This window comes from Ochotona curzoniae, unplaced genomic scaffold (genome assembly GCF_017591425.1).
Source record: "Ochotona curzoniae isolate NIBS_2020 unplaced genomic scaffold, NIBS_Ocur_1.0 contig_2210, whole genome shotgun sequence".
In the NCBI taxonomy this organism is placed as follows: domain Eukaryota; kingdom Metazoa; phylum Chordata; class Mammalia; order Lagomorpha; family Ochotonidae; genus Ochotona; species Ochotona curzoniae.
In genome coordinates this window covers 8,183,636-8,198,410 of record NW_024465369.1, presented here as the reverse complement: position 1 = coordinate 8,198,410, position 14,775 = coordinate 8,183,636, and the positions used below count along the sequence as shown (strand labels likewise).

Genomic DNA, 14,775 nt, shown 5'->3' with positions numbered 1-14,775 from the left:
TGTTGACATTTTTGCTGCTGACATTAAAGCAAAAATCGTTACAGGCAGAAATACACATTTTTCATTGTCTTAATTCTCATCTATGTGTATGCTCTATAGCCCAAGAATATCCTCCCAAAAAACTCTCCTTCAGCCATACTAAGTAATTTTAATGTAATCCGCTGAGCCACTAATACAACCACCTCCTAATCTGGGCCACAAAGAACATTCTCACTGTTATTTTTCACTGTGTCCCCTCGTTCAACTTGCTTCAGTTAATTTCTTCTGCTTCTTTGAAACCCCTATTGTATCATCTCAATGCCTTTAACATGCATCTTTATTTAACTGAAATACTTTTCTGTTCATGTCTTGATTTATTCTTAGGTAATCCAGCTCAGTATTTCAATTCAGTTCAATAGGAAGTCTCCATTTAACATTCTCCTTCAAATGCCAAGAGGTTCACCTACTTCTCCAATTGCTATAAGAACATATCACTATAATAAGGAAATACACAGCAAATTGCATTTCACTAGGCTTGTGTCATCCTGGGTACAGACCAATAATTTCATTCAACAAATAGCTTTAAATAATGTATGTTTGTTTTCCATGTCCATGTATTTACTGGTTGTGGAGATTTGGACTGTATCCTGGAGGAAGTGACAAAAATTTTTATTTTTGATGATGTTTACATAGTTATTCAGGGTGGGAAGGATTGAGAGTAATTGGGTAAAACTATCATTTCCAAATTTTCTTTATCTTTCTGCATCTGGGGAGAGGGGGAAGACAAGGGCAGAAGCCACACCCAGTCTCCCAAATGTCCCAGTACCTGGGGATGGAGAATGGCCACCTCAGGGTCCCTGATGTGGAGCAGGCTCCAAGGATGCTTTCTTAAGTGGTTTCGATAGTTCTGAAATCCTGTCAATCTCGTTGATGAAGAAATCCTTCCAGTGTCCACTGGCCAATATAGTCGACCTTAGAGTCTCCATTTGCCCTGATATTTGCTGTCATTGCTCTGGGTAGTTGTAAAATCTGTTCCACCCTCCTTCCTCTGTCATGGTACCAGATGTCCTCTGCAGACCCCACTGGGCCACTATATCCTTCATGTGCATCTGGGCCCGCCATCCATTTCTCCATCTTTTCTACTAAGGAAGGTGCCGTGGGACCCCCTGACCCAGGTCCCACTGGACTTCCACCCCTAGAGCTCATGGACCCAGCACTCACTGCACAGGCAAGCCTAAGGATCCAGGCCTTGCTGCCCGGGTCTGTCACACCCCTTACCCCAGGGTCTCACAGAATCAGCAGCCCCCAACATATCTCCAGAAAAAAAGAGTAAGCTAGGTGACTGTGGTGGCAAACTGGTGTGGTTAACACAAATTTGGCATTAACAAGGCCCAGGATGCCAGCTTTTGTTCCAACAGTGTAACACTTGCCTAGGTACAGTACAACATAGGCCATTACCCATTTCTGGGGTACCATAATGAAGTGTTATTTTTTCTTCTGCACAAGAGCCTAGTAAGATATTCTTTTTAAAAACCAGTGAGCATAATTTGTATACTTTAGTTCAGAACTTTATCTGTTGATGGAAAGCTGTATGACTAGACAGCATATTTGCTAAACGTTGGGAAAAAACAAGATTCTGAAGCATGAAACTATCATCTTTTTGAAAAATAATGCATGACACATGACCCATTCATAATAAATGCAGATAAAAATTTTAAAATGAATTGTTAAACTACATTTGATCTCTTGCATTAAGGTAGCAACAGCTTGAATTTTCACTTAGTTTTGACAAAGTTCGATTGGAGTTGGGTAGTCTTTTTAAAATTTTATTTACTTACAAAGTTTGGGGGTGGAAAGATATTGTCTTCCAGGAAAAAAAAGACCAGCCATAAACTTGCTTAGAAAAATGCTGATTTTCCTTTCAGACCAAGATGAATGTGCTGTGTACGGTACGTGCAGCCAGACCTGCATAAACACACATGGATCCTATGTATGCAGTTGTGTCGAGGGCTATATCATACAGTCAGACAACAGATCCTGCAAGGCCAAACATGGTAAGTTGTGTTTGGTGCTATGTTGCAAGGAGTTCTAATTTCGTTTCTACAGCTCCTTTTCATTGAAAAGGATATATTGATAATGTGTTCTTTGAAGACAGAGATTGTCCTTCGTTTTAATATATTACTCTATAAGCAGAAATCTAAAGACTGTTCCTGTTGCAGGACATTTCCAGGTAGCAGGAAGCTATTTTATAGAAATGAATTAAGTGATTTGGGCTAGCACCTACTTCTATGATAAGTAGTATAGATTGTGGACTTGTTCCGTTGTGCCTTTGTACTGCCTCCAAATGTCATTCTTCTCACAGTAAAGTGATAAACTACCAACAATCTCAAGTTATTTTCTCTTAAAATGTTACTTGAGGACACACCTTAAGTTCAAAGGATAACCCGCTTGCAGGGCATATGGGAGCCTAATTGTTTGGTAGCTCTTAACTTTCCATCTCATCTCCCTCTGCTTTTCATCACCAGTACCAAGCTTACTGGTTTCCTGCTTGCCTTTTGTCGTCCATGTTGCTCTTCCCTTGAAGTCTTTTCTCTTCCTTGTTTATCTGTCTGCGAGGCTTTTTCTTGTGATGTCCCCAATCCTGTTTCCTTCTGATCACTTGGTTCTCAGTTACAATGTCAACATACACAATAATGTTACCTATGGTTCTGTGTCCTATCTGTGTATATCCTCTCCACTGCTTTTTATTTCCAGTTATTTTTGCCAACACCTACTGTCACTATGTGATTTTTTTTTGTGTTTACTTTTTTTTTTACCACATTAGCATTTGAAATCAATTCATGTATGTATTTACTTACCATATTTCTCTAAAATAATACAAGCATTCTGAGAATACCAACTTGTCAATTTTAGTACAGCCTCAGGACATACAGATTTTTTTCTCAAAGGTTACTCATCCCATATTTTTTGAACATGTAGATATTTGTTTAAAATGAAAGAAGAAAGGAATTAAAAGGGAGAAAATAAAAGGAGTGAATTTGTCTTTCTAAATAAGGCTCTAGAAATGAGTGCTGCAGTCATAAGTTTTTTTTGAATAGCAAGTTTCAAATTGTGTTTTGCAGTTTGCCTGGAAGTAAAAACAATAGTTTCTTTTAGTTTCCAACTTGAAGTAAGTACTCAGTAAATATTGATTTTCTTGCAAAGTAACTCTAAGAGGAGATTATTACAATAGAATAAGATAGAATTTTGCCCCTGTATTTTGAGGCTAAATTAGCTTGGCCTCAATGTAAAAAAAAAATATATTGTGTATGATATTATACTTAACTTCTGGTTTTATTTAATAATGTAACACATTTGCCAATTAAGTTATGTTGATAAATTTATGAGAACCCCCACTATACCCTCATACCTTGTTAGCAATTGGTGAGTCAGTTGTGAGATGGAACTCTTTTTTTTTTTTTTTTTTTAAGCCAGATTGGGTGAAATACTCAATTTGCTTTGGAAGGTGGTGCTGTTTTCTCTCTGAACACATAACCACTTATTACATTGTCATTTCCCAGAGATAGTATGGTTAATTATTTTTAAAAATGTGTTGATTTAGAAAAATCATAAAGAAGGATGCACACTTGTATATCTTAAGTCACGTCTTTTCATTGGGGATTTGTCTTATAATGCTTCACTTATTGATTGGAGATGCAAGTATTTGAGAAATATTAGGTCAGATTGCATGCTCCATTTTTTTCCCACTACTGAAAATTTTGATTTGAAATATTGATGTGCTAAAGAAGAAAAGTCTTGTTCCCTATTGTTTCTATTGAATGATACCGTATTGTTTTGGATGCACAGGGATAGTCTACTAGAACAGAACACATATGTACATGGAAACACTTTGCCATTTCAACAAATGGATCATCAAACAATACTAGGATGTGAGTAGTCAGGAGTGGTGCAGTGTAATGTCATTCTATGTCAAAGGAATTTGATGGCTGGAAATGATCATAGGTACACCTTTATCTCTAAGCCTATAGCTTGAGGAAAACAATGGATTACAGAGTGTGAAAAAAAAAGTTTCCATGGTATAGTTGCAGTGCATAGTTTAAGGAAAAGAAATAGCTAGACATTTATTAGTTCTCAGGTTATTGGAAGATTGATCTAGTGTACTTGAGAATTCAAGAAGAAAACTGTCAGATTTCTTTGTTTTGTTATATTTACAACAAACTAATCAGAGGAATTATTCTTTAAAAGATTTATTTATTTACTGTTGAAAGGCAGATAACACGGAGGTGGGGTGGCGGAGATAGACAGAGGTCTTCCATCCATTGGTTCAGGCTCCCAATGGCTGCAGTGGCTGGAGCTAAGTCAAACCACTTCCAGGAGCCAAGAATTTCCTCTGGGTCTCCCACATGGGCTGAAGCTCCCAAGGCTTTGGGTCATCCTTCACTGCTTTTCCAGGCCACAGCAGGGAGCTGGATGGGAAGAGGAGAAACTAGGATATTAAGCAACCCCAGTATAGGTTTTTTTCCCCCCAGATAATAAGCAAAGACCTGAGTTAGAAGTGGAACAGCTAGAATATGAACTGGTATCCATACACTGTGGGAGTGTAAGACTATGGGAGTTGCAAGTGGAGACTACTGTGCAATACCACCATGTCAGCACAAGAAGACATTTCTGTCTTTCATTATATACAAATTTCCATCAATGCATAGTATAGGCAATTTTTAAAGGTCTTATATAGTATTGCTACGCTTGACAAATGTTACAAAGTTAGTCTGTTTTGAATCTTTTCCATTCTTCCTAATTAAAAAAAAATACTTGTGCATTTATTTGAAAACCAGAGTTATAGAGAAAGGACAGAGAGAGAGAAAAAGTGACAAAGAGAAAGAGTTTCCATCTGATATTTCATTCTTCAATTGCCCACAGTGGTTGTCATTGGATTGTGCTGGGGGGGCATGTCAGGAACATGGGTTACAGGATCCCAAGCATTTGGCACATGTGCTGCTCTCCCCCGACCCCCAGGGACATTGGCAGAGAGTTGGATTACAAATGGCACAGCCAGGACTAGAGCAGCACATGTGCCAAAGGGTATTGGTGTCCTAGGTACAGCTTAACTTGTGTTGTTCTCCCCCGTTCTTCATTTCAGTTAGCTGAATGATTAGATTAGTCCCTTTTCTCTAATGATCCAGCCTCTGAACTCAAGAACCTAATATTCCTTCCAATTTTGGAGGTCTCACAAGCAGGGAAAAATTTGGGGGTAATGGAAAAACATTTTGGCTGTACTAAGGCCAGAGATATGTGTGTGTATATATTAATATATATACAATATATATATATTATGTGCATATGTATTATATATATGTGTATATATATATTATGTAATGCACATATAATTTACTGAGATCAACTGATTAATGGGATGCTAGAACCACATTCTGGAAGAGGTACCAGAAAGGCCATGTAATGGGGTACCTTTAAGTGAAGGTAGTCAATGGTTGCAAAATTTCTTTGAAAGTGCTGAATTACTTCAACTTAGAATGGTATCAATGTTCCTGTTAACTCCTCAAATTACATGTTTTGTCTTGGTTTTAGTGTGACAACTAACAGTAACTGGGCATGTTAATACAATAAATTATCCCTACTCTGTAGTGTGACTTCTGAAGTAAAGTTTATAAATCTTAAGAGCACCTTAAAAAAAAAAAAACTCAAGTGGAGGCAGGTGATTTTTGGCACAGTGACAGATGGAAGGAAAGATCAACCTTAAGCAGTAGAACTTTTCATTGCTTGTCATTTCGTGTAACACATGTTTGTTCATTTATACACTCAGAAAAAGTGACCCTACTATTGAAAAACAGCCCAGTCGTTACAGAATTGAGATTAAATTCATGAACGATATAATCCAATTATGTACTTAAAACTTTAAAAAGCATGTCAAATATAATTTTTGAAAGAAAAATTATGTACATAATTTTTAAAATAACTTTGATGTAAGTATAGCAACTTTAGTAGTTCGTTATCACCCGAAATGACATCCTAAAATGCACATGTTGTCAGGTATTGTTCATTATTATGAAGCACATCAAAAGCTATTTTCTAATTAAATGTTAGGACTTAACATGTAGAAAAACATTTAGAATAATGACTTGGAGGTACCTAATAAAACTCCTTGTGTGTCTTCACAATTATTTGAGAATGCAGTTCAAAGAATAACATCACATCTGAAATTCTATTTTTAATAGTACTCCTTTTAATTTTCCTATACTGACTTTGAAATAAGGATGTATGTTGAATGTGGACACTTGGAATTGAAACAGTCTCATTCAGAATGCAATATATAAAATATGTATATATATATATATATATATATACACACACAAATGAAATACCAAATGGTGCCTTGCTTAGGAATTTTTGGACTTTTCACTCATAATTTCAGTTTCATTGGACAGCGTATTTCAGTCCTCACCGCATTCCCAGAGTTAAGTTTCTCCTGAACCACCAGAATGCCGATGATTGCACAAAGCAGCAGCCAAGCAGTCAGTGTCTTAGGAAACAGAGGGTGCCCCTTTGCCAAGGAGGAAACAGAACAGGGAGGGAAGGAGGTCTGTCGGATAAATTGTGGGATTGTAGTAAGGCTTACAGTTTGCTAATCATTGATTTGAGCAGATAGAGGAGGGAAGACTGTTCTAGCACTGGAACTCTAATTTGAAAGAATAAGGTTTATAATACCTGTATTACTCTGAAAACAGTATACACCTCTGGGCAAGGTTTGAAAGGGATTGCATTCCTGTTCCTGCTGTTTTCTTTCTCTTACAGTTTTTAAAAGGAAAAAAAATGAGGGTGGGGGAGGGTTCAGATAGAGCTTCTTAAAGCCACTGCATGAAAACTGTAGGAACAATTTTACACCTGGATGTCTCCAGTTTTAAATTTTCTTTTGGAAGGTGCACAAATTGCTCCTGGCTCCTGAGAGGTCTGGTTCTGTTTGTGCAGTGGGGGATTCTATGCCATACTTGGAATGTCTGTCATTATAACATGTGTCACTCAATATGTCAGGTTTTTTTGTTTTTTGTTTTTTGTTTTTTGGAAGAGGGCTTCCATTTTACCCCTTAAAAGTATTCTTCATTGGGCCCAGCATGGTAGCACAGTGGTTAAGGTACTCACCTTGAACATGCTGGGATCCCACATGGGTGCCGATTCTAATCCTGGCAGCTCCACTTCCCATCCAGCTCCCTGCTTGTGGCCTGGGAAAGCAATTGAGGATGACCCAGAGCATTGTGACTCTGCACCCGTGTGGGAGACCTGGAAGGAATTCCTGGCTCCTGGCTTCGAATCGGTGCAGAGCCGTCCTTCCCTTATAGTCCCTTAGTGAGTGAATCATTGGACAGGGGATCTTCTTCTCTGTCTCTCCTCCTCTCAGTAAATCTGCCTTTCCAACAGAAATACTAAAAAAAAGTATTCTGCATTAATATATAAACATCCTAAGGAAAGGTAATATATTTTGTCTTTGTAACCTTCCTGATTTATGAGGCTAGTGATGGTTTCAGCATACCATGTGGCTGAGAATGACTTCCTGCAAATGGCTGATAAGCACTGACTTTTCAGTATTTGTTCCATTTTTAAGAAGTCCGAAGATCTGGCTCTTCCACTGCTGATCATTTCACTGGGCCTTAAGTGGGAGTGGCACTCAATCATCTCATGATACATGAAATTCTTTTGGCAAGAAGTGAGCCCAGTCGATGAGCTGAAGCACAGTAGCATTGGTCTTTTGATGTTTACCTTGAGCATGTGTGTGAGTGCAACAGTGTGCATTTCTGGTGAACAGTAAGTGGCAAAAAACTAACCCCGTGTCTGGGACAGGGTGTGTGCTTGGGAAATGCTTACTGGGTGAGGTTAGCCATTGATTGAACATATGGGAAGGAAATTGAACACTCGGGATGCTGAGAATCAGAAAGAGAAGTCTGAAAACTGTAAGGAAGTCCAAGGAAACTGGGGTGCTTTAGAGATTTTTGTCTTATTCAGCAATGACTCTGGCTTTGACATAAGGGTGACATCAAAGGGTTGTTCTTGGGGCTTTGTAGAATTTCCATATGGGTTGCCTCCCTACCAAGGCCTTCTTCAAGGTTAACATGAATAGCAGTAAAAATTATGTGCTTTATAATAAATACAGCCAGACAATAATTTTACTCATCTGTACTCAGACTATATTTCCAAAGATTCTGTTCTGTAGCATTTATAAGGATTCCAGGGCTTCTTAGGCTGTGTCTCACTTAGCTAGAGAGCTTGGCCATTGAAACTGTGTATTTTATGCAGTGATTATACTCTGGTCCATCACTCAGTTGGAAATCCCATTCCCTGATAGAACAAGGTAAGAATTTCTGAAGGACTTTCTAATAAACAAATTACAACACAAGCCGGTTATATTTTCCTGCCCAATTATTGTAAATAAGTATGTCAGGGTTGGGTTGTAAAGCACTTCATGAATATTCTGTTGCTTTTGTATTTGCTGTTTTGCTAGGGGACATCATCTTCACAGTCTAGCACCTTTTTTTTTTGACATCTCTAGCCTTTTTTCAGCAACAAACTTGCAAGGCTGATAAAAAAAAAAGTACAACCATGGTGTTTTACATGTCTTATACTTTTTTTTACCCATAATCTAAGGAAACACTAGACATCAAAAGAATGCACATGCTTACATTTTGCTTTTATATCTCTGCCACAATCTAGTTGTCACCATCTATATTTGAGAATGAATAATTAAAGAGCCAAATTTATATACACTAGGTTGTAAAATTTACAAACTTTTTAAAGAACTGGTAGGTACAAATTTATTTCCTTCCTTTTTTAAAAAAACATTTATTTTTGTTAGAATAAAAAAGATTTGCAGAGAGGAGAGAAGCAGAGACAAAGATCTTCAATTTGCTCTTTTACTCCCATGGCCACAATGGCCAGAGCTGAGCCAGTCTAAAGTCAGGAGCCAGGAGCTTCTTCCTGGTCTCCCACATGTGTGTGCACTATTCCAAGGCCTTGAGCATCCTCCACTGCTTTCCCAGGCCACAGGCAGGGAGCTGGATGGGAGATGGAGCAGCCAGAACATGAACTGGCCCTGTATGAGTTGCCGGTGCTTCAAGAGCCACAACACCAGCCCCCTATTTTTCATCTGTTTATGAGACAGAGCAAGTGAGAGAATGTTGTGATCTGCTGCTTCAGTTCCTCGGTGACTGCAACAGCATCTGCCACTGAAACAAGGAGCTAACAACTTAATCCACATCCCTTACATAGTTGGCAACAACCCAATTATTAGAGCTGTCACCACTGCCTCCCCAGGTGTCCAACATCAGGAAGCTTGGGTTAACTAGCAGCAGAGTCAAGAGTTGAATTCAGCCACTTCAATATAAGACACAAATATTTTAATGAGCAGTTTAACCACTGGGGCACACACTTGAACTAACAAGTAATTTTTAAATGGTGTTCTTTATTTATGTATTCATTTATTTTATAATACCTACAAAGTATTAAAGTTTAGAAGGCTTGACAAATTATCACAGGTTCCACAACTTTATATTTGCCTTTATTTAAAATTGAAAAATCTAATGTGAAGAAAACAGATTAGCATATTTAAGAAAGTTCACACATATTATATTTGTTGACATCCTTATGGCAAATATATTCATTTGTATATATAATTTTCTGATAATTCTATTTGTGGAACTTTTGGCTATTGCTATTCTTGAAGAATGCTTAAAAGCTAAACAGACATGGTAATTCTGTCTTAAAAGAGATTTTTGTTTGGTTGTTTGCTTGCTTTTAATCAGAATTGTCCAGGTTCTTCATGTGAAATGTATATTTTTTGTGTTCTGTGCTACCACAAATCAAAATGTTACTCACTTGATACCAGTAAGAATAATGGTCACATTTGCGTGCATTTTGTCACAAAAGACACAATTCTATTCATTTATTTTTTATGTTTAATATGGCTAAATGCCATTCCATCACACATATACATCACATATTCTTGATCTAATCATTATCTGATGAGCATTTGGGTTGGCTCAGCATTATAGTATTGTGAATTGAGCTGCTGTAAACTTTGGGGCACAGATAACTCTTTCCTATACTGAGTTCCTCTACTTTGAGTAAATTATTAGATGTGATATGACTAGGTTAGGCAGTAGATCTATTTTCAGATTTCTGAGGAATCTCCATGATGTCTGTTAATGGTTGTACTAGTTTACCTTTCTACCGACAAGGTTATTATGGTACCCTTTTCCCTTAAAAAAATAGGTGATATGCATTTTAACAGAAGTGAAGCAAAATCTCGTTGTTATTATTTAGGTTTTCCTCTTGCCTAGTGATTATGAGAATCTTTTCATGTATCTATTGACCACATATATTTCATCCTTGGAATAAATAATGTGTACACATCCTGTGCCTGATTCTTTGCTGCATTGTCTGTTTTGTTGAGTTCCCTCCTTCCTACATTCTTCCTCCCTCCCTCCATTCCTGCATAGCTTCCTCCCTAATTTCCTTCCTTCCTTTCTTCTTTTCTTATTCCGTTCTTTCTTTCAGTTAACTTTTATTTGAAAGACAGATTTAGCAAAGAAGGAAGAGGAGCTATAGACAAGGTTTTCCATCTGCTGGTTCACTCAGAAATGGCTGCAATGGCCAGAGCTGAGCTGTTCCAAAGCCGAAAGCCAGAGGTTTCTTGGTTTTTGTTTTGTTTTGTTTTGTTTTGTTTTTCGAAGTTTCTCATCTGGTTGCAGGATTCCAAGGATTTGAGCCCTCCTCTGCTGCTTTTGGGAAGTGGAGCAGCTGGGACATGAACTGGTTCCAATAGAGATGCTGGCTCCACAGGCCTGAGGATTAGCTTCCTTTACCACCCTGCCAGGCTTGGTTGTTGAATTTCAGCTCATTATATATTCTGGATATATTCACCCTTTATTAGATAGCTTACACATATTTTCTACCATTCCATTGCTTTACTCTTCACTTTGTTGAATGCTTTTAGTTCAGTGCAGGATCTTCTTGGTATAATGTAGTTTATTTTATTACTATTATTATTTTTTTTGTCTATGCTTCTGAGGTCTTATTCTAGGAGTCTTTGCTTAGGCCAATCTTTTCCAATATTTCCATGAAAATTCCTTCTAGAGAATTGATGGTTTCACAATTTAGATTTCTATCTCATATTTAACTCTATGTGTCACATGGTAGGGATATTACATACTTTTGCATATTGCCATCCAATTTTCCAATTATCATTCATTAAGCAGTCCGTTCTTCAGGGAGAGATTTTAGCTCATTTGTGGAAGTTTTTTGGTTGGTTAATTGTAGATGTATAGATTCGTTTGTAGGTTATCTAATTTTCCCTTAATCCACATGTCAGTTTTTACTCCAATATGAGCTAGATTTGATTATAACTGTTTAATAATATATGTTAAAATCTTCTATTGATTGCTTTGGCTTTGTCTGATGGATTAATGCTAGTTTAGGTTTTTGGGATCTCTTTTGCTTCCACGCATTTTTAGGTATTTTTTGTGTCTGAAACCTATATTAATGAGTTTTTTTTTTTCATTTAGATCATGTTTAATCTGCAGATTGCTTTGGCTAGTATGAACATATTGATGATACTGAATCTTTCCATAAAAAGGAAGATTTTCCCCTTTGGGGGGATTATTCTATTTCTTCTATTGATATTTTATTTCCTTTGTAGAGAGATTCCACATCCTCATTAAAATACCATGGTTTATTTAAAATTTTGTAATTATTATTCATTGAAGTAATCTTACAAGACATTTTCTTAGGGGATACATAGGCTGTTGATTTTGTGCCTTCACTGTTGTATCCTGCAGTGTTGGCCAACACTCTGATAAGTTCCAGTAGTCTCTTACTTAGCAAAGTGTTTTCGTTCCCCTCTGTATATGATCGTATCATCTGCAAACAGAGATAACTTGACAGTCTGTATCTCCTATCTCTTTAATTTACTTTTCTCAATAAATGTGTTTGGCACAGTAGTTGTAAATATTGGCATCCTTAATTCGTTCTGTTTCCACTTTTGTTTGATGATGGCTGTGGGTTTGTTATGCGTTGACTTTATAGGATGTGTTTTCTCTTTCCCAATTTTCTCCCCTTCTTAATTGGTACTCTTTGGTCTTAGACATATTTTGTGATTTTTTTTTTACTTTCATTTGAAAGAAGATTTTACAAAGAGGAGAGTCAGAAAGAGAAGTTGTCCATCTGCTGTTTCATTCTAGCTTTGACAGCTGGAGCTTAGTTGATCCAAAGCCAGGACTCAGGAGATTGTTCTGGGTCTCCCAGATAGGTGTAGGAAGACCAATGACCAGAGCCATCCTCTACTGCTTTCACAGAAAAAAAAATCAGGGCACTGTATTGGAAGTTACTACTGCTACAGGGGGAGAATTAGCCCACTGAGACACTAGGCTGGTTTCTAGGCCTATGACATGACATCCAATTGTTTAATTAGTCAGTAATTGCTTCTTGTCAAGCAAGTGACACTATTGTATTTTTTGAATGCTCTCTCAATTAAAGGACTGCTTTCTTGAAATTTTACATTTATAATTCATCGGTGTTTCATTGTAATGTCTTCATTTTTAGTATTTGGTTATGATTCACTTTAGTATTTTTGTTGATGTCTTTCATATATTCATTCTATATTATAATTTGCAGAAATAATATGTATATATATTTTAAAGATTTATTTATTTTCATTGGAAAGTCAGATATACAGAGAGCAGGAGAGACAGTGAGAAATATCTTCCATCCAATGATTCACTCCCCAAGTGAGCGCAACAGCCAATGCTGTGCTGATCCGAAGCCAGGATCCAGGAACTTCTTCCAGGTCTCCCACATGGATGCAGAGTCCCAAGGTTTTGGGCTGTCCTCAACTGCTTTCCTAGGCCACAAGCAGGGAGCTGCTGGGAAGTGGAGCTGCTGAGATTAGAAGCAGTGCCCATGTGGGATCCTGGCGAGTTCAAGGTGAGGACTTTAGCCACTAGGCCATGCCGCCGGGCCCTTAGAGAAACAATATTGAGAGAAAGAAAAAAGATAAGCCAAGTTTTTGTAACCAGTCCTAACTGTTTAATACTGGAGTTACAAATTCTGAGAGTATATAATATTTCCTGTTAGATAGAATACAGAAATATTAAACTCCATCTATCCCAAAGTGATCTCTCTCTAATTCTTTTTTCTTTATGATGTAATTTCTTAGGCTAAGAGATTTCCCCTTCCACCTTCCCCAAACTTCCCTCTACCCCCACTTTTTCCCCTATATTGAAACAATAGCTTTTTTCCTCAATACCAATCACAAGTCTATCATTCTACTACTTAAGTGTATCATGACATTGTAGGTATAGGCAATGATAGAAAGTCCAGCATTCCATTCTCAAGTTATATTTAAAAGTTTCATTGGGGTCAGTTTTTATTGAAGAGATGCATACGGCAGTACATCTCCACTTCATGATATACATGCCTCCATTAAATAGTTTCTCTAGATTGATGTCATGGTTTACGTGTAGGTTGCCTTATGTCAGAGAACATATGCTGTTTGTCCTTTTTGGATTAGCTTGTTTCTCTGAGCATAATGGTCTTTAGTTGGGACTGTTTGGTTGCAAATGGTAGAATTTCATTCTTATTAATGGTTGTGTAGTATTCCGTAGTTTGTTTATCCAATCCTCTTTTGGCAGGCATCTGGGTGTTTTCATGTCTTTACTATTGTAGATTGTGGTACTTTAAATCTAGGATTCCAGGTCATTTTCTCATATGCAGATTTTATTGCCTTTAGATATATTCCCAGGAATGGGATAACTGGGTCATATAGTAGACTCATTTGTAGTTATCTTAGCGCTCTCCATGCTGACTTCCACAGTGATTGTACTAACCTACACTCCCACAAGCAGTGAAGGAGGGTACTTTTCCACATCCATGCCAGCAGGTGTTATTATTAGGCTATTGAATGTAGGCCAGTCTCACTGGAGTTCAGTGGAACCTTAATGCGATTTTTGTCTGTATTTCCCTGACAGCTTGGAAGCTTGAGTATTTTTGCCTATATCTATTAGCCATTTGAATTTGTTCTTTTGAAAAATGTCTGCTTGGCTGCTGTTTTCCTTCACTCATTTCTTCACAAGGTTGTTTGTTTTGCTGTCATTAAGTTTCTGAAGGTCTTAGTATATCCTGAGTATTAGTCCCCCTATCTGTTGTGTAGTGTGAAAAGTTATTTTTTTCCCACTTCTTTGCTTTGTTGATCATTTCCAAAGTGCTCTCTTAATTGCCTCTCCTAACAATGCGCTCTCGCCAAGAGGACCCATCTTGGTAAATATCACTCCCAATTCATGCAGTTTCATAGTCATTTTTGAATCTTCTTGTTCACAGTTATACACACACACACACACACATATATATATATATATATATACACATATATTTTTTTTCAGAATTAGGCTTCCTCCTTTAGGCTTCATTCATTAGAACACTTAATGCCAAATAATTAGATAGTATTTTAAAATTTTCTTATCTGTCTTTCTCACTAAGAACTAAGTTGTATGGGAGAAGAGATTTTGTTGTATTCACTATTGTGTGCCTAAAATCTAGAAAAAGGTGGTTATTTTCTCTATCTCTGCCATACATGTTGCATACAATATAAATATGTAAATACTGAAATATAATTCAGAGGCAAACCAAGTATGGTTTTTTCGAGGACCTCATTTTGAAATTGAACTGTTTTATGACTAGGAGTTACTTAGAAGTAAGTTTTCAATCTTCCAATGCCTTACATTTTAACTGCAGATATTA

General features: G+C 37.2%; 1 protein-coding gene across 1 annotated transcript in view; it reads left to right on the top strand.

Annotated features, from left to right (window-relative positions):
* Nucleotides 1-14,775, top strand: part of LRP1B (LDL receptor related protein 1B) — a 1,301,643-nt gene that overhangs the window by 441,293 nt on the left and 845,575 nt on the right. Inside the window, exon 4 of the mRNA XM_040971988.1 lies at nt 1,905-2,033. Coding sequence (XP_040827922.1) covers nt 1,905-2,033 — 129 coding nt within the window. The remainder of the gene's footprint in view (nt 1-1,904; nt 2,034-14,775) is intronic.